This window comes from Dendroctonus ponderosae, unplaced genomic scaffold, assembly GCF_020466585.1.
Source record: "Dendroctonus ponderosae isolate FM_Combo_2020 unplaced genomic scaffold, Dpon_F_20191213v2 Dpon_F_20191213_68, whole genome shotgun sequence".
Lineage (NCBI taxonomy): Eukaryota > Metazoa > Arthropoda > Insecta > Coleoptera > Curculionidae > Dendroctonus > Dendroctonus ponderosae.
This window is the reverse complement of record NW_026018898.1, coordinates 34,980-56,313: the sequence shown is the minus strand read 5'-3', so window position 1 is coordinate 56,313 and position 21,334 is coordinate 34,980. Positions and strand designations below refer to the sequence as shown.

Sequence of the window (21,334 nt, the reverse complement as noted above, 5' to 3'; positions counted from 1 at the left end):
TTTTTTCATTAGGGCATTTCATCAACTTTTAAACCACTGTCCTTAAGCTTCCAATGTTTCAGCCTTCCTGGCTTATTGGCAAAATAAACAGTTAAAAAATGTGGAAACAGTGAAACTTTTAATGTTTATGCATGGTTTTTTATTGTCATTTTCTATTTATAAACAGATTTAATATTTTGCAAACGCTTTATTTGGTGCTCAGAAGTTTATAAATATTTTACATAATATGAAAAAACATGACTCTCACTTCAGCTTGGAGTTTTTGAAATTTATAGAGATCAGTTCAATATTTGCTAGTTATATCGCTCATAGCTAATTCTATAAAACGGACACCAACATTTTTATCAGCCAAATAAATATTTCAATTTTAACATGTTTACCAAATTATGTGCAGCTAAGAAATTCTACTGAATAGTATGTTTGAAAGATCAATTTGGCACAGTAAAACACTGGATTAATTTGAGTTGTTAAAAGCGCACTGTTCATCAATATTTTGACTGGATATCGAGTGAGTTTCACCAAACAGATCGCCGGCAAATATCGGAGGCACTCAAACGCACAAATATTCCCGCTAAGCTTTCAAACGCGTTTATTTTGCCACAAAGGTTAGTCTGCATGGTTCGGTAGTCGATTGCCTGCTAACCCCCTCTCTGCCATCCTGAAAGCTTATTCAGCCAGGATAATCTCGTCTAATATACTTGACGATGCAGAAGCCAGTGGTTTAACCTTATCTAGGTAAATGAATACACATTTTCCACAAACTTAACCAAAAAAATTAACGGACTTTCTTCCTTTGGTGATGCACAAAATATAATTGTTTTCCTCAGATTTAGCTAATTTCCCTAAGCTATTAGCTTCATAGGCGAATTGACAATAGAATTGTAATTCTGCAATACTCTTTTTAATGTATTATTTACATAAATATAGTATATTTTTTATTTAATATCTGGTAAGCAAACAGTAATGCAAACTGTTCTACAACTGTTTGCTTTGGTTGTTTACATTGTAGTAGATAATACATTTTATCTTGCTTCCGCAAATTATTTAAGCTCTTAGATTCGGTTTTTCCAAACGCTTAGTTTATCTATTTCTATAATACCCCAGCTTATAGGGGCCAGAGCATCCAGCTCTATGAGCAGGATGCATGCGTGCATATGCATGGATGAATGGATATTTATAAATTCACGACACGGGAAAATCAGTGTTCTCGCTTGTGAGTGTGATCAAAAATTTATGAAATTTCATATTTTCTAATAAATGGGAAAAATGGTAGATTATTTTTTCTAACAATACAGATTTTAAGTCGGAAGAGTCACGCACGCAAAATTATTAAATCGCCTACATTTTAATAACGCCAGCTTTTTCACGAATCCCTTTCAAAACCCCATCAAGGCACTTGAATCTGGAGAAAGTGGAGGTTAATTCCTTGCTCCAAAAGCACTCTTAAATTGAGATGGCAATAAAGCTTGCGCCGCATAATGTGAAAAAAAATCTTGTTCTGTTATCGATTCATTTGAAAAACGTATAGTTGCTTAAATATTAACGGAAATCATATTGAACATTTATTTTAAAATATCACTGTAGCTATAATTTTGTATTTATATTTTTATAGACGTATTTTTTGCTATGAAATTACATGCATTTTCTACAACGTTGCACTTTTATTCATTGATTAGGTCAAGTATGATCAAATTTTGACACTTATTTATTGAATTCCATATACAAAACGTAACGACTTTGAGAAATTTCGAAATAAAATAAATTATAATTTGAAAACGATTGATTTCACAGCTGAAAGTGAAAATGCAAATTTGTAGCTTTGTAAATTGTCTATCTAATGACGTTCAATGGAATTCTTAACAGATCTGTGGTGATTGGAAGAACATATTTTTTGTATCTTTAACTGTTTTTTTTTGCTTCTGCAGTGAATTTTTAGATGCCTATGTTTTTAAGCAAAATTTTACTAAAATCGCATCTGCAGGGTTTCAAGCTGCATTCCACGGAAATAATGGACTCTCTCACACTAAAAAAAACTGCCCTGTAGATTAGAGATATGTTAAGTCAAAAGCCATGATTCTAATTCAACAGTCAAGATTAGATGCACATGTCGAAAACGACAGTAAAAACCTCTATTTAGTATCTATCTTGACCGACTAATTAAATGAGATGTAAGGGAGATAAACTAGACTAGACTGACGCATGACCAAGATTAACACCTTATTAGTTTTATTTATTTAGGTATTATAGACAAGCTAATAAGTAAATAATAAATGTGTCACCGAAAAGTGAGATATGTTCAAAAAGCAAATTTATAAATTTGCCAACAATATTTAGTACTTATAGCTCATGTTCTTGTCAATCTTTAACATTAGATACACTAAATCGCGTATTGCCCAACTAAGAAGCAGAAGAGAAAATGATAATATTTTACTGATACCAAACCTTTAATCAATTGGGAGGGCTTCCATCAGTTAAAATTTTGTGTTTCAATTGAGTTCCCAAAGTAATCATATAAACATTTGTTTTTAAACTAGACTATTTATTTCATAAGTGTTATCACATAACTGCGCAATTTATCATAGAATTGCTCGACTCAACTTTAGAATGGGACCTCATAACTACGGTTTCCATCGTTCATTTAACACCTTGCTTTTCTTTGGCCCAACAATAAATGTTTCCGCAACACATAAATGGTTATAGCATATGTAGGAATTCTGTGCTGATTCGGATTTCGTTTATCCGAAAACCATCTAAATTGTGAAATTTATAACGATCAGTTCAGCTTCAATAAATAATGCTTTTAACAAGTTAAGAGTGTCTATAAATAAAAAGATATCCAGCAAATACCCCCCAAAGGGACAACCACGCGAACACTGTAGGAGATCGGCACACAACTGCGCTTTAAAAGCTGTTAACCCTTGGATGTCGACATTGAATATTAGAAAAGTATTGGCTTGTATAGGTTTTATTGAAGTAATGACCCTTCTCAATATTATGAGCGTGATACTGCTTCCTCAAGGACAATTTTTCAATTAATAGCTACAACGTTGGGCGAAAATCAGCTTCACCCAACAGGAGTCCTCTTTCTATATTTTGGCTCCACAGGCCACGTATGCATGTAATAATTTTACATGTTAGGATGTCACAAACACTTAATATCATTGTGAGTTTAAATCATTAGTTAACTATCAACTGATTGGGAAACATTTTACTTACATGAATTTGCAGGAGAATCTTGTTGAACGCCCAGAGCCATCGTGCATGTGCAGTCACCTTTTCCTTTTGTTCATCTTCTTCGTATGCAGTTTTCTGTAAATCATCATGCTGCAATTTAGTAATGTGATTTTCCTCGGGAATGTTCTCGCGATAATCAGTTTGTATGGTAACAGTTGGCACTACTGTTGGCGAGTGACGAACTGAACCTCGACGTGGAATTCCTGCAAATTAGTGTTCTTTAATTTATATGTGGTTAGAAGTTCAACTCATTGGGATGATTTTTTGAAATTAAAAAAAAAACCAGTCTGTAAAACTTACAAGCTAACTTTTTGTCTTTTAGCTTCGTTCTGAAGGCGTATAAAATTCAACAGGTTTAAAATTGAGTTATTCCTTAAAGGCGTTAAAGGCTTAGAGAAATACGAAAGAGGCTTCATCAGTTCTTGCATTAATAAAACTAAATTTTAACAACTAAATCAACATGAAATACAGGGTGACTCAAGATTAGGTGCATTTCCTTTAGGGGGGCAGAGGTTAGAGGGGCTAACTTGGGAAGTACGAGAAAAATTTAGAAAATATTTTTTTGAAGATATTGACAGTTAAAAAATCTTACTTATTAAGTATTGCTTGTATATTGAAATGCTCCCATGTCTGACGGAGCCTATTGGCGTACTTAAGCATTTGTAAAGAAAAATTACGATATTTACATCAAATTATGAAAAAAACTATATTGAAAAAGTACTCTTCTACAATTTTTTCTTCTGGTCTGGTGTTTTACAAATATCTCATAAGGTTTTTTTCAGAAGAACTATTTTTGTTTACTATTTTCCTGTACGCCCTAAACGCTGCCGGACGACTCTAAATGACGCCAATTTAGATGATAAACTCCCTATAATGATTTGCGCTGTTCTAAAATAAATTCAAGTGGCAACAGGCATATCTAACATCATTCAATTGTCTTATTAAAGACCAGCCCTTACCATAAAATACCACTTGCATAATTGCATCAACTTAATTTACTTACATGCATTTCAGACGAATTTCATAGTTTTACTATTGAATTTATTCGGACGAATATTTAAACACACCGCCACTAAACAGCATATAATTAAACGAACAGCTCAAAAACCTTTACTAAATTGGGAGTAATATTAAACTTTGCGCAATAAATAACATGCCAGAACGTTCCGGTCGGCATCTTGCTGCCACTTCTAAAACTGGTTTACCGATCAAACAATACACATAGAGTTGAAAGTTTACTTTAACTGTGTTTATTGTAGAATCAAAGGTTTCAGATGGCAACTGATGCCAAGTTGCATGTTGATATAAAAAGTAATTTGGACAAATACTAATTTTTGCAAAAATCTGCAAGATTTAACGTTAAATAAGATGTATAGAAATAATGCTATCTGGAATGAATGTTTAGCCAGATCGACCATGAAACCATGAAACCAGTTAACCATGAAACCAGTTAACCATGAAACGTTTCCAAAGCTCGCCTCTTAAGTGGCACTTTAAATGTTTTTATTGAGGAAATATTTTTTTAACCACCTTTTACAATAACCATTGTAATTGTATTGTGGGTGTATAAAAGACCAGCAAGAAACTTTTTGTATAACTGTTGTTTGCACAAATTAACTGGCGATGAATAATTATTAGCTTTTCCACTTGTACATATAGTCAATTAAGTATCCCTCTATTCTACGAGTCAGCTGGATAGAATGAAACGTTTCTATGTATTCATATAATTTAATACAGTTGGTCAAATGTATGTATGCAAATCGATCTGACAAATCAAAAAAAATAAATCGGTTGAGCAAGTAAAGGGAATTTTTGAGAGTTAAACTCTACAAAATATTGTGTATGGCATCAATAAAAATAAAACGAAATTGACTTTTATTTTAGTTTTTTATATCGTAAACTATTCTAGAGCTCAAGAAAGAGAAACGGGATTGGGATTGTRACTCAGAAGGACGATCCTTGGCTWTCCCTGTATTTGTCGCAGTGTTACAGTTATTTTGTTTATCATTTTTCTGCGCTCGTATAGAAGAMCCTCATATAYCCAACAATGTTGGATAGATTGTGGAGTTGTCASGGTGTCTTATTTTTCCAATTGGTCTTCGAGCCATCTATTCYRTTTTTTGTATGAGTTTTCTCCACCGCGTTTAATTTTASTTTGTTTTCATAGTCTAATAGTCATTTACACRTGGATTTSTATATCTTCTGATTATTTCTGTCTCCGTATTTCGCTTTTGTTTCAATTGTTGTTTTTTGTAGACTGTAATTGCAAGAGAAATATTTATATTGGAGTTGGAAAAGTTGAATTACTTTATATCCATTAAAAAACTGGCTGTTGTTCGTGGCGTTCATATGCGTTGTTTGTATGTTTTGGTTTTGTTTATAATACAATGGTTTATTTTGTTCAGTTGCTTTAGAATCAACTCTTGAGCTTTCGGGTTCATACTTATAAGAAATTTACTCTTAATACTCCTTTTCCAGTTCTATCCTTCATTATTCCAGTGTTCATTCATAAGAAGGACCTCCGTAGCTGTTAACATTGCAGCAGGCAGTGCATTTCAACAAAATATCCTGGCATGACTTATCGTAATAAAAGCTTTAAAAATTAAAATAAAAAATTGCCCAAAATTTATAGAAATACTGTTATTGAACCAAAGAGAGGAACTTAATAAAAACTAGTTTAATTGAGTTACAGTTACCAAAAGTTAAAGGTTATGCAAAATTTTGTTCAAATTTAATGTGTCGTACAGCTTTTTTCATACCTCGATATAAAATTGTAACTGTGAGCACCGTAAAGTTCCGACTGAAATACTATTGTCCTAGTTAGAGTCAGAGTTACAAGCATGATGGTTGTCGTAAGTAAAAGTAATTATAATTTTTCAATAATGTTTTCGATGGTTGAACGAAGCATTTACGTATCAATATTAGGAGGGAAGGAAAAGGTAAGTACGTTTATTAAGTCAAGTTTTTCATACCCTGCAGGCCAGTTTTACAATCTAAATTCACTATAAGGCTGATCTGCAGAACCTGATTGATTTGTAAGATTTAAATTTATTACTTCCACTGACATATTGCACTTAAAAAATGTGAACTTCCATCTTTATTTATCATTATTGTTATATTATTTATCATTATTATTACGCTGAGTCTGTACATAATTCATAGAAGGTATGAAACGATGAAAGAATAATGTGAATTTTTTCAACTAAGTGACTTACACAACTAGGAAAAACATTCTAAAAATCAATAATTTTTGCCTTTTTGAGTTGCCTTCCGACAATATTTGAGAATCACTTTGAAAAGTATATATAATTTTAAATAAAAAGCTTAATTTATATCTCAGATTTCCAATAACTCCATTAGTTCCAAAGCTAATTCAAGTATGAAACATCGCATGATTATGAGAATTTTGCAGAAACTTCTAGAGAGTTTTTCTTCTAGTTTACGAATTGTTCACTTCTTTCGAACCAAAGGTTGTCTAAATTCAAAATTTTTGGTTTTGCATAGTGCTTTTCGAGAAMTTTCTAAAGGAAGGAGATAATTTCTGTAAACAACTGTAATTTAATAATTTTCCTAATTTTTTCAAAGGTGCAGTTGCAGMAAATTTAGATATGACGCGCCCGTACTATTTGTCGAAATTTGCCCACAATTTTTAAATCGAGTAATTGAACAAAAATTGTAGTAAAAAYCATAGCTACTTTAYAACAGCAATTATTTACATTGCCTTTGGGTTTTGGCGGGCAAAAGTTCATTAAACCACGTCGATTTCGTGAATAAATATTTCGTACTGTCCATGCATCCATGGAGAATCATTAAACTATAAATTACAATAACCATGCTTGCAATGTGGATAGCAAATTATTCAATCGTAATATAAAGTGAGTCATAAGTATCGAATGATCCAAAAACTCATTTAATTTTTATAGAATTTATTGTGCATGCAACACCAATTTATGGCAAATTGCTTGGAAAGCCCGGATTGTTGTCGAGTTTGCTGTATTTGGCAAACTGAGTTTATTTTTTAACAGTACCTAACAAAATTTGAATTAAATTGTTTTCAATTCTCTGTATTCCACGAGTTTTCAAATTTTGAGCACAAATATATTTAAAATCCTCCTGCTAGATCTATAAGTGCCCCGTAATAGAGTGATAAGCAAAAGGCGTTGTTGTAGGGATCAGTTCAATCATTTAATGTTTATTAAACCGTTTATGGTGAATGCCTTTATAGACGAAAGTCGATTATAGCGATTTTATAGAATTTCGCCCTTGCGATCTTATGATTGCCAAAAATCTATTCAACATTATTTCCCAATTCTTAAATAAAAGTGCGTTTGCTATGTCTTAACGTAAAAATGAAAGGCACAACTTGTTGTTCGGGCCGGATATGAAAGTACACTTATGACAAAAGTTCTGAGTCATCTTTTACATTGTAAAAAAACTGTTTCTATTGAAATTTAGAATGATGTTTTAATTGAAGTACGTACCACTAGCATCAACTATTGATGGTTTCCTTCCAAGAGTATCCTCAAAACCAGGATAACTATCTGATAGTTTTCGAGAAGATGCAGAATCACTTGTTCGTCTGCCTAGAGATACGGACGATCTCTGTTGCAACGAAGGATGATAGGGATCTACAATTGTTATCTGTGACGAGCCCCTCCGCAAACTACCAGTTTCCTCATCAACAACGCTATCATTTGCTGGAGAGTCATGCTGATTTGTGGACACTTTAGTAACAACCGGCGCCTTCGGATAATCAGATTGGTGGCCACCTAAAATCACATATCGTTCACAAATTATTTCAACCAAGACTAGAAGAAGCCCTCAAGTTCTTCGAAGATTAATTAATGCGGTTCAGCCCATCAAGTACTCACCACCAGTATTTCCAGCATCTTCATCAACATAACTGTCAATACTTTCTTGCGCTTCCAGATACGGCTCTTCTTCGTATTCACTGTACTGTTCAACCAAAGCTCCTCGTGGATACCCACTGATATTATTGGACTGAAAGCTGCCGGAATCTTTCGCAAATTTATTGGTGTCTTGGTCGTATGAAGAAATCGGTTTCGTCGTGTACCCAGTAACTTGGTTTTGCTGATAGCCATTCACCTAATTTGTTAGAATGCCGTTTTAAATAGTTGTGCAAACAATTTGATCAAGAGAAGTGAAATAGCACAATTTGAGGAGCGGTAGCAGTATCAAAATGTATTCAGATATTGGGAAGACTAAAGCAAATATCAAAAATAATTAAAGCTTTAATTCTTTGGACCAGAGACACTTTTCAATTCCAAACCTCCTCATTCTTAACGTGTAAATCAGAAGATTGTGTTGGGAATAAACTATTATTTTAAAGCTCAAACACATTTCAGAATCAATAGCTTTTTATGTTGTGTTAAGATTTTTAATTTTCTTTTGGGACTAACTTACCTGATTTTTATCTAAACTATTCCGTTTCTGGTCCGATATCTGAGTCCCAATGTAGCTTGAAATTTGCTGGAAAGTATTGTCGATGGACTGCTGGTGACTGAGATAGGGATGTGTCAACGAATGATCCACAGATTCTTGTTTAACCATGGTTCTTTGGTTCCGTAATGCAGTCTGATTGTTCATCTAAAATCCAAACATGCTAGTTATGTTTTCTTTCAAAGTGTAAATATTTTGTTGGTCGTTTCGTCAATAATGCTGTCAAACAATAATTTTTGAGGAAGTTTAATTGGCCCCTTCATGAGGTAAAAAAAGTGCGGAGTAAAATATGCACTATTATAGCAATTAGATCTTTTCCCCCAGAAAAGTTGTAGTCTAGAAAAGAACCATATGCAAAAGGACTAATAAACTAAATAACACTAATCAAATATGAACAAGAACATTAAAACTGTAATTGCATAAGATACAGAAATGTTTTTATTGTCCATATATTTCGGAGGAAATTCTTACCATTGTAGTAGCGACTGATGTTGTCGAAGTCGTATCACATATTGCTTTGGTTTTGGAATGATGGTCTCCAAAGCTTTCAGGCACATGGGCTGCAGTTCTACTTTCCCCATCATCAACGATGGAAAACCTGGCATAGTCACTGTAAGGTATCGATTTTGCTTGATTGTACTGATTGCTGCTATTCACTGACGACACAACTGTCTCAAAAGAAGACTCCTTCAATTCATCATCTTTACTTTCTAAACTATCAGTGTTCTGGAACTGGAGTAGCGGACTATTGCTACCTAGTTGCTTTGAATAGTAACTATTAGTGTTTGTGTGTTGTGCGTTAAAATATATGCTATTAATGTTATTTGCGGTACTAGTTCTAGTTTCACTGACGGAAGGTTTTGTGGCGGCGAAACTTGTTACAAGATTGTCTTCTTCTGGAAGGTTGTCTTCTATGCTGCGATATGCGTAATTATAGTCTTCGTTATAGTTCTGAGCACTTGCCGCACCTGCAAAAGAAAAGGCAGGGGTTAAAATGGCACTTACTGCCCGAAATGAATGCAAGCCGAAATTAAATAAAACGCAATTTATTTTCTATTTATTGGTTTACGTCCGTCATTTTTTTCGTTTATTTCAAATGTTTCGTATGCAATGATGAACGTTTTAATTATGGTAAAAGCTAAAAGTAAGATTTTATGGCACAGCATTATAGATTGAAACTCAGTTTATATATCGTCGGTTTAAAGCTAAAAGTGACCAAGTCCAAAATTGCTGTTTTGGGTTTGTTGACCAAGTAATAAAAATATATATTTGTCTCAATGCCACACAAACGGGTGCACTAAAATATATTTTTAATGACCAAGTGTCCAAAAGGATTCTGATATAAATAATTTTTCGCTCGGATTAAAAGTTTTATTTTCCAGAAATGGATATTATAAACATGGTCAGTTTTAGCTTTAAGCCCACTCTAATTATTATAAGGTTTATTTTGGAACACGGTAAAATATCACAAATTGTTTATAACATTTTTGATAAACTTAGGATAAGATAGTGTATTTCTGCACGTCCGTGCTATAAACACACTTGCGAGATGCTTTTGTGGTAAGTAGGAATTGGAAGCCGAATATCTCCCTGACCTTGTGTAGATAACTTTACTGAAAATGTCTAATTATCGTGTACCATACCATAGAACTACAAAAAACCATGATGTTTAAAACTATGTTAGATTTCGGATTTATATAATTTGAATACCTAAATGTTTAAAGAATTAATATTAATCAGATTAGGTTCACTGCGAGGAAGGGAGCGTTACCGTCGTCAGCAAACAAACACCTTGAGCAATAGAATTTCGTACCCTTCCTCTCTCTCATCCGCACAGTTTATGTAATAATTATTTATAAGCTTAATTTGCTCGATCCGAAAATTTTTTCGGCACAATTTTCTCCCAACATTTCTAAAGAAATCTTAATATTGTAAAAAAAATTGCAATTGAGGCGTTTTGAATAAAAAAATCGATTTATTTCAATTCATAAGAGGCAGCAATTTATTCTTCTTCTTCTTCAGAAAGCAACAGTATAAAAACATTTATCACTAACTGAATGTAGAAAATTCCGCATCATTTCAAAATTGTATAGACTAGTTAGGTTGGTATAGACCAGTTAGGAAACTATTCACTTTTGCATCATTAATTACATAATGCTTCCACCACGCGGAATTAGATAGGAACATTACCAATCATTAATAATCATCATTAATAGATTGACTCGGAACTATTTTGGTCAAAAGCTGTCCTATAATTGGCGAGTATTATAAGGCGTTCAACCTGATTTGGTATAAAATTTGTCATGCTATCAATTCGACAGATCGAGCAATAGATTTAGATATGCTTTGGAATATTTCTTTACAGCAAAACAAAAAAGACAAATCCAAAAACAGGAAACTCTATACCAAGTAAAAATTATCTGTTTATTAAATGTGTGTACCTGCTGACTAAAAACTCCTCGCTTTCGGCACATGTATACACATACAATACTTGCGAATATGTTGACTAGATATAACCGTTGAAATGTAATTAATACTAGTTTATTCATCAGCCAGACACCCTGTATTCAGATGCATCTATACTCGTACATATTATCTATAAACACAGACGTAATTAAGTCGTGTTACATCAGATATTCGATCAGTAATTCCGCTGCATTATATATGATTATCAGCTGTACATGTGCATTACTGTGTACAGGAAATTCAGGATTAGCTTTACTTCTTCATTAAACCTTTTCACGCTGTTCGGAAATCTTCCATATTGTACTCAAAAATACGTTTTTTAATTGTCGCACATATTTATAGCTCAGGTATCGTATTATCAGTAAAGACCGCATCATAAAAAAAGTCCGAGTCAGTTTTAAGCATTAATTTCATTGGCTGACCATTGTGACTACGTACTGTAAATTATACTATGATACTAAATAATATAAAAATATACCTAGCAATTATAAAGCTCTTGGTAAAACTTCAGAAAAGTTCAGACGCCAGACGTACAACTCGTAACATTTGCGTGTCCAATATCTCAACTGAAAACTTTTTCCATAAGCTATGCTGAGTTTGAAGGAAACCGCAAATGAGAACAATGACCCTCAGAAAAACTTAAATAAATCGGGGCTAAAGTGGCTTTTCTTGACGGCGATATATTTCCCAATGTTATTAAATACATTATATCGCCAAGACGTGGGCCGAAAATTCATCATTCTCCCACGCATAGTCGGTTGGTAATCCTCAATTTGGAACATCTTTACTTCGATTAGCATAGCAATACCTCTCTGATGAATATGAATAGAATAATCATGTAAAGTAATAAGACCAATGTTTTCTCAGTGGTAGTTTAAATTAGGGATTAAGATGTTGAATTATTTATTTACTGCTGAAACAGCAATGACTAAAATTAATTTCTAAATATGTTTGCACCACTTCCTCAAGTTATTATTAAATTACATTGTTCAACTATTGATTCTTGACCCGTGCAGGAATACATAGATGAACAATATTTCTCCGAATCGGCCTTCTGCTCCTGTATTTAGATACATAAAAAAATTCATTAAATTAAGCATTATACAAACCAAACCATATAAAATAATAAACTCCTTGTTTGTCCATCACATTAAATATTTCATGGCTTTTTCAAATTACATAACAGGAACAAACTATTAAAATAAAAGCAAGATTAATAATTCATTTGGCCTTGTTTCAAGTTTCTGCAAATATACTTATGGATAATAGAATCGAATGGAAAACAAAAGGATCAAACTCCGTAGGGCACAGAAGTWATMAMASTAGAATTGAAAAGAAGTTTTAAAACMAAASTGTCMCWAACWTKKCTAGATGTAGAAATATAATCAGAACWYRAATATATGATCACACGGGTAAACAAAAGTGCTCTAACTGCTACACTTTAGCACATCAGCCATCAATTTATCATAATTTTATTTAAAAAAAAWAGTAAATTTGATGTTGAATGTTTTATAACCACTTTTATAAAATYAAAAATACCCTCTTAGAAATAGTATAAAACCACATAATGCAAAACTTTTACCCATTTTTWAAGATATTTGCGTGATTACCGGACAAATGAGRRACAACGTTTCAGTCYMAARTGTGAAAAAATTAATATTCCGTCACTTGASCATTGCTGAATGAATTCAAAACATATACCTAGAGATTAATAATTACAAAATTTCTAACAAACTATGGTGAGTTTTAAATGGACATTAATGGTGTTATTCAGTTTTCGGTTTTCTTCAAGAGCGAATTTGCTGATTGGATTTCATGTAACACGAAATATGAATCATAAAGACTTGCAGTATATGTTTTATGCTGCAATTAAGAGTCAATCCCAGAATCTGTAAAATTGGAAACTTCCTTTTAAATTTAACCAATCAAGGCTTGTTTTTATACTTTTCTTGATAAGTATGTTGCCCCGCTTGTCTCAATTTGTTCATAATGATATTTGTTGACTGACAAAAATTCGCAGTACTTTGATTATTATTTTCAATTCTTCTACCCATCCATGGTTCAAATCGTTCATTCTAATTTTATTAAAATTTTAACAAATAAGGCGACAAGCTCACCTGCTCTTATGTAGTAATTATCGTAAGTATCAGTTTCTCCATAGTCTGCAGAACTGGTTCTTTTCATCCGATTGTTCCGAATTGCTTTGGCACTGCGGTGGTTGGGATCCGGTTTCGGCAGCTGTCTGCCAGGTGTTGTTGGTAGACTGTTGAAAGCCGAATTTGCAGGAATTTGGACTTTTGCCAAGACCTTGCTACAATTGATAATAGTACAATTATCACCATTGTTTTTATATAATTTATCTCTAGTCGGTTTGGATTGACAAAAAGATAATTTAAGGCTGACAACATAAAAAAATATTGAAAACAAATAGAGGACATTTATCGCAAGACATTTTTTAATGCTTATTGATAATTGAGATTGAACTTAAATATTCGTTCATAAGCGAAATGCTACAGGATTTTATAATGAACAAGCATATGCACAGATCAAATATCTTGTTTGGTATCAGAAATGGTTTCTACCTCTATCTTCAGAAAGTCTCTCTTCAGTTCAATTAAAAATGTAATTGTTAGGGCAAATAGAACTTGCGCGATATTGCTGAGCTATTTCTATCTCCCAATCCCGGGAAAATTGTAATTTGCTTAAGTTAAAAGCTGAAAGGAATGTCGCCAATGTTACATTTCTAATTGGATTGAAACTTGCAGTTAAAGTTGGCTAATTTTTTAAAATGTTAACTAGAGGTATATATAAATAAAATTGCATTAGAATAAAAATAAATGTTTTATATGGAGTAGCAATGAATGAAAAGGCACAAGTGAAAAACCTCTGAGTGTTTTTATTACAAACATCTAGATACGATCGATACTTAATTGGCCCGGACATCCAATGATCTTAGTATCTTTAATCTTAAATGTAGTTCGAAAAAAGACTATCAGCAATAATAGGATTAGGTCTGAAAAGGGCACTACGTGTTCTGTCAGAACGTGCCAATTAAATTATAGCTTTTAAAAAAAGTTAAGCTTTTTTGCTTCTATTTGTTAGCGAAATGTGAAAGGAAATTCGATTAATCGATTGCTCTAAGAGCATTTCAAAAAGTTCAAATGGGAAGCTTTGAGCGTCAATTTGGATTAATTAGTAACTAAAACCAAGTTTCTGTTTAGCTGAGATTTAAAGATATTATGACTGGAGCATGAGCAAGTCGACGCGTTCTTTTAAAGCCTCATAGAGTCTTTACAAGCCCCAAAATAGTAAATTCTAAGTGAGAAGAAGCTAATAGTAATTTAAATCGAGGATAAAAATAAGCAGAATAGAAACGAAGTAGCTAATATCAACAAAATATTTTGGTAGAATGACAATTAATTCGCTCAGCATGGCAACAAAATATTTTATACCAAAAACACTTTGAAGGCTTGTATTTTTATATGCACTGCATATTATTTTACATTAGCAGCATCAATACTTGAATACATATGTTGAAATTTGTCAGTGACCGAATTATTAAATTGGTGAGACTTAGGAAACGATTTTAAAATTTATAAACGAAATATATTAAAATGTTAAAATTTTGAAGCTTGAATGTTGTTGAAAAATTTCATTTATCGATATTAGCAGTTGGTAGACAGCAGATAGAAAAACAGCTCAAGTTTCCAAGTTCTGAAGTAAAAAATGCAGAATGTGTAACACATAACAAGAGCAAACAAATAAATTTTCACAATCGGCAATCAAAAAGTAACGAAATTGCTATTAAGATAAATAAAAATTTCGTACCTGGAGCTCCTTGTTGGGGTTGGTGGAAGGCTAGCTCCTCGATGTGAAGGCGTCTCGAATGTTTTCAAATTATCTTCAGTGTACGAGCTTTGACGACTCGAACTCCGCTTAGTGGGAATTTGAGGCATTTTCCTTCTACCCAAAGGAGTTGTTATGGAAGGTCGGAAGTTATCATCGCCATATCCCATGTACCTACAAATATGTAGTTATTTTTATATAAAACTGTTATGCGGTTCTATTGTGCTTGTAACTTTTTTCAGAAAACTGTTGGCAATGGATTTTCCCCAATTGAAAAAAAATCCGATTTATTCCTGATTTCCCACATTAAAGTGTATCTTTGATGGCATTTCCATTACTTTGACACAGTTGTTCTTTAAAATAAGCACTGAATTTTGAATTAGCGGAAGTAAGAAAACGATTTACTGAAAAAAATTAAACACATTTTAAAAATGTAAACTAATAAACCACATATATTTCCATACGCAAATAAAGAGAATGCATTTTTGTGATTCGTAATAATAATCACCTGTGGGTTGATATATGATTCTGCTCGAACTCGTGTTTTTGTGATACCAAAAACTATTGGTTATAAATTACTGCCGTGGGTAATTTAAATTGTAATTTATTAAATAACATTGCAAACTTAACTATGCGTTTCCCTCTACGAAATCAATTCTATAAAGTGTGTACACACCAGCAAATGTTGGTTACAGAAAACGTAACCCTAAAACTAGAAAGGTACGTAAATATAATGAGACGAGAAACATATTCTAATGGGTCTTAGGAGCAATTTCTAATTAGAGCTATTTCCGTCTCATTTATATCACGCCCTTCGTAACTAGAACCTCTCCAACTGTAAAAGCATTAAAATCCATTACTATTCCATTTTGAGCTTAATTTTGTTTTCCGCGAATTTGCTACGACTAAGATTAATTTTAGCTAGAAAGCTTTCCTGGCTAGATTTACCAGTTTATTCTGTTTATGCAACAGTTAGCTAGGATTTTCAGCTCTTGTAGATAAATGGTTTCAACTAATCGCTAGTTACAAACAATTATTTAAAAGGAAATAATTACCTGTGTTGAAAGTAAAAATAGTTCAATTTTTCGTGGCAAAATAATTTAAACAACTGGCACAAGTTTAGATGTTTGTGATCTATTAAACATGGAAGTATCGAACGTCTCAAGGATTGAAGTAATATTCCTTTGCATTAACTTGTTTTTATAAATAAATGAGTTTTATAGTTTGATTAAAAAGATCAGTATTTAAATAGAATTTCAAATAGCGAAAAATCAAAAAATGTTTAGGCAGTTAGCACAAACAAAATATTTAGTCGGGAAGGTATTAGAATTGAAATTCATATGCACTAAATTAATTTTTGTTAGGAGTTGAGAATTGTTTGACTTAATTATAATATTTTTCCATTTTACTGTGTTAAAATCAAGTCGAATTTATAAGTCGATTAAAAATATCGTATTACTTTTAAATTTCTTGGAATAATTCAATTAAGAAAATGATTTTGTAAATGTAGTAAATATTCCACTATTTTAACATCTCTGAACCATACAGACTGCTATCAGCAGAACCATAATTTTTTGGCATATGTGTGGTGAGCAATACATTTCTATAAGAATATACAAATATATAATTAAGTGAGAGTGTAATTTTTCCGTGTTTCCTTCAACGAACAGGAATAATTTTAATCGCAAAATATTCCCATAGACGTATAATTGTTTTGGATATTTAAGCAAAATAAATTGTAATAAAACGAGTTTCAAGAATACATATATTTGATAAATATAAGCACGCTGAAGCAAAATAAATAGAAAAATTCAAACGAGATACGATTTAGTACTTAGGTTTTTTTACAAGTGATCGTTACATAATAGTTAATGAGTTAGTCTAAATGGTTCGGTTAATAGGAAAAATGTTTTAAGTAGATTGTTATTTTACACTTTCTAAGACATTTAGAAAAAGTTGCAACCGTTAACAAAAATATGTTTTATAGATAAAGATACATAGAAGACATTTGAAAGCGTTGCGAGATTTCATGGATTTTTATGGGAAGTTATTCCAAATTGTTAACGAACCAAATATGCAATCCATACGTACTCTCGGTTCGAAAATGCTGTATTAATAGTCGATCCTAATATTTCGGTTTTTTAGGTGCCGTTACAGAAATATTCTGGATGATAATTAAAAACCTCTTGAAATGTCATTAATAAAATTAGGTCAAACGCACAGCTTCAACTTTTCCTTCCCCTAAATATCCAACGAAATGGAAACGTATGAAAGAGATGTTTCATCACTTTGCTGTATGAGCTGAACAAAAGGGACTAATGAGGAAGACAAATTGCCTACGTTTTCCAACAACGTCGGCACGCTTTCAATCGGAAAAATTAGAACAACAATTTGCTTGAATTATTAAGCGAATTAGAGCCATGATTTAGTACTGAAATGCTCAAAGGAACAGATCCTGTTGTAGACTTTAAAGAGACGTTTCAATTTAAGTATGATTATTAGATTGTGAATTTTTTTTATTGCGTTCTATAAAACGCAAAATGAGTAACACTGAGAAATATGCAATCAGTTCATTTTCCTTGATGTGAGCATAAATCAGCAACATCTTCTTCGGTATATTTTTAGGACAATTTCAGGACATTTTTTATTTTGAAAATGTTTTGAAGAAAGGGAATATTGAACACTGCTGAATTCTGGAGACATTCTGAACGAACTTTGCGTCGAGAGTGAATTGCTAATTCAAACAAAAATATGGACTTATGGGCAGTAAAATTGGTGAACTTTGAACAAATTCATAACTGTTTACAACCAAATACAGCAGTAAAATTAGAAAATCTGGTCAAAGACTATTTGATTTGCTTCATGGCAAGTAAAAACTGGCAAGCCTCAAATTTAAAAGAAAATTTTTCCATTAAATACTGGAACTATAACCATCAGTTCTACTTCCTGAATCGCATGTGGTAAAATTGCTACAAAACAACCAATAAATTTGCACAAATTTACATCAATCGCTGGAAAAAACGACAAATACTGTGATGTGAACGAAATATTGTCGTTTAAAAATTACAGTTGGAATTATTCAATCAAACTGACTAATATATATCTAAAGTAGTAGCAAAAGTGAAAAATTAATTGTAATATTAGCAGTAAAGTTTGTTTAAGTAAAAATTGAAAATATTTAGGACCATTCTTCTCTAACTGAAATTTTAATGGAAAAGGTTGTTCTAGACTACAGCTCAATCTGCTAGCAATAAATTAAAATAAATAGTAAATAAATAAATAAAAAATTAGTTTTTTGAACAGTCAGGTACATATACAGGTTATAATTCGCATAACAAAGCTAACGTAATATAGGTTGAATTAATTGAGCTCAAACGTTACGTATTTGTTGGCTATTTTAAAAGAAGATGAACAATCCGCAGATAAGCAAGACAATTAAATTCAACTTTTGAATTTTGGCCGCCAGATTTCCAGCGTATTTGAATGCAAAAATGGGTCAAATAGAGGAAACTACCATAAACGTTACGTTATGAAGCCTTTCAGTGTAAATAATGGTGTACCTAGGTTGGTCGTTTGCGAGTAGATAGTTCACAGAAACAGTTCTATTCAAAGCGCAGAAATATTAAAACAGTTTCAAGGCGGGCTGGCTAGACTTAAAATTGAGAACAATGGGTGAAATGCATGAACATTTATTAAAGAGAAATCGTGCAGATTTTCGCATTATTCCTGAAACTTTAGACAATAGCGACGAGGTCGGGAGACACATCTGTTATCTTCAACTTCAACAATTTAATTCACTTTATAGCGCTTAGTAAATAATTAACAAAATCAGTTTCTTACCCTTCATCCATCGCCGCTGTGGATGACCTCCGCTTGTGCCCTTGTGCTAGAGGAATTGCGGGCAGTTTTTTACCAGATTTTCCCGCAGATTTGCTCATTGGAACAGTTTCATTGTAGACGTTCCCTCCCGAGTCCCATTGGCGATCCTCTTGGTCCTGCCCGTACATTTCTTCTTGAAAGGGAAATGAAGAGCTGTCGTAATATTCATCGCAGCTTTGGTTCTGATTGAACGAAATGGAACTAAAAGTTTAAAAATTCATTAGGCTAAAGCATTTTACATAAATGAAGTTAACTTGCCTGCTAACGTAGTTAACTTGAGTGACTTCAGCCGCTGTATAAAACGTGGTTTGGCCAGTGTCATAACATGCTGCATCATCATATAAAGTCGTTTGTCTCTCCAAACTTGGTCTCCTCAACGCTAGAACAAAATTTCGGTGTATTATTAAGAGAGGGTGTTACAAATAGAAAACGTGATCCAGATCAAAAGGGAAACTTTATGTCCTGCCTATCTACAAAATCTTAAATGTGTATAATACTAAATTTCTATGAAAAATTCCGCAAATTGAAATACAAATGGATTCAGTTTTTGAAGATTATCAGCATAATCAGCTTTCGTTGGGTAAATTTTTCATTTTGCATTTTGAGTGGTAAATTTTATGCACTGCATTTAATTATATTTTACAGCAATAGCTTTAGTTATGGAGGCACGCAATTTAAAATTTTAAACTATTTTTTGTATTTTATTGTCCAGAAGCTGATTCCTAAATCTACAAGGTTCACTTTTCATTTTTTTCATTTTGAGATTTTGTATTGGTGTATGCAAATACTCTGTAGAAAACGGTTTTATTTTAATATGTAGTACGAATTTACGTCTTTCCGTTATATTTACAAGCAACCCGAAGAGAAAAAGCCTGAAGAATGTAGAGACATTCTTCAAGTGGCCAACGCTGATTTTATGTTTAGTATTAGTATTATGAATTGGAAACTGCAAAAAACACTTTTCTTTGAGTATCCCGTGAAGCTAATTGCAACGTTGGAAATGTTGTGGGAGATGGAAAAATCGTAAAGCTATCAAAAACCATTTAATTATAATCACATGTGTCGAAAACTTAATTAAGTTTAATTCAATTGGAAGGTCTTTTTGTTTATGTTATACATATTATAAGAACTAAGTAAATAAATAGTACTATAACACTGGAAAATAAATCAACCAAAATTGTGAATGGACAATCTTCCGGCATGAAATTTTTTTCAGGCATGAGTTCTGGCATTCTCCTACTGACTTTCCATTAGCTATATTGGCGGGGTGAAGTAGTTTGTTCACACAGAACTTGCATTTTCCTTTTCATAAAGGTGTTCAGAGGTTTTTTGCTTACTGCTGCGTTGCGCTTCATTGTCTATTAGTTGATAATGATCGTCTTTTTCTGAGTCGCACAAAAACCAGTATCAGATTTGGAATCGCACTTTCGCGCATATCCAGAGTCTGTTTCGGAATATCCCAGACTTATGTGATACTCATTAAGACTTTGGTAAAGAAACTTTAACTTTAGTCAGTCTGATGGCATTTTGCCTGTCTTCCATTTCTGCAAATAATTTTGGTTTTGCCGTCCTTGTTTCCTGAATATATTTTTTTCGAATATTTCTGAACACTCTCGACTAGTCGGTTGCCTGTGGCATTACATCAGATTTATGATTCGTCAAGAAGTGCTTAAATTTACAACATGTATATAGCAAGTTTCCCTCCTACTTGCAGAAGCATTATTTTGCCCAAATTGTACCTAAAATGTGTGTTCTACAGTTTTTTCTCTCTCTTGTAGACCCATATGACCGATATTTGTCTCCTGCTTCAGAGAGATTATAAAAAAAAATTGTGCCCCAATTGGGATGAAGCATAGCAAAAGAACAGTATATAGTGAACCAAACAGCCTGCCACTGGAAAATCAGGAAAGAGTAAAAAACTTCAGCGGTAGACAATATAGGAAACACGCACAAAGTTCTGGATTCTAGGTCTAATTAAAAATCGCATATTAGTTTTAAACAACCCCATTTTTCTACTGCAACAACAAGGTTGTCGGGTAACCACAAATAAACTACTGGTGAATTGCGTCTATCAAAGTCACAGTTCCAAAAATTCATAAGTTTTGCAATTTACCTTCGTGCGCCTGTTTTTGAATAATGACGAAAGGCGTTCAACGCGAAGTTGCAAAAGAAAAGACCGGAAAGAAACAAAAAACTGGTAAAAAGCCCAAAGGTTAGTTGTTGGAATTAAGCAAAATTTATTATGCTCCATTTTCGTATCATAAAATAAGGTAACATTCACTGTTCGGTAATATTATATGCCGGGAGTCCTATTCAAAGAGACACCAAAATTCTACAAATTTTTTATTTAGTCGTCGAAACGTCCTTTAGTCGTCGACTGCAAGAAAAATCTACTTGTTTGAGTAAAAAATTTCATGTTTCAAATTTAGTAACTATTTTAGCTGATTTG

General features: G+C 32.7%; 1 protein-coding gene across 1 annotated transcript in view; it reads right to left on the bottom strand.

Moving 5' to 3' along the window:
- Positions 1-3,143: 3,143 nt before the first annotated feature.
- Positions 3,144-21,334, bottom strand: part of LOC109542870 — a gene marked incomplete at its 5' end in the record, with an annotated part of 39,450 nt that continues 21,259 nt past the window's right edge. The window contains 9 exons of the mRNA XM_019912318.2: positions 3,144-3,437; positions 7,716-8,003; positions 8,106-8,340; positions 8,659-8,841; positions 9,166-9,662; positions 13,278-13,471; positions 14,989-15,180; positions 18,847-19,086; positions 19,144-19,264. Of these exons, the coding sequence (XP_019767877.2) occupies positions 3,178-3,437; positions 7,716-8,003; positions 8,106-8,340; positions 8,659-8,841; positions 9,166-9,662; positions 13,278-13,471; positions 14,989-15,180; positions 18,847-19,086; positions 19,144-19,264 (2,210 nt within the window). The remainder of the gene's footprint in view (positions 3,438-7,715; positions 8,004-8,105; positions 8,341-8,658; positions 8,842-9,165; positions 9,663-13,277; positions 13,472-14,988; positions 15,181-18,846; positions 19,087-19,143; positions 19,265-21,334) is intronic.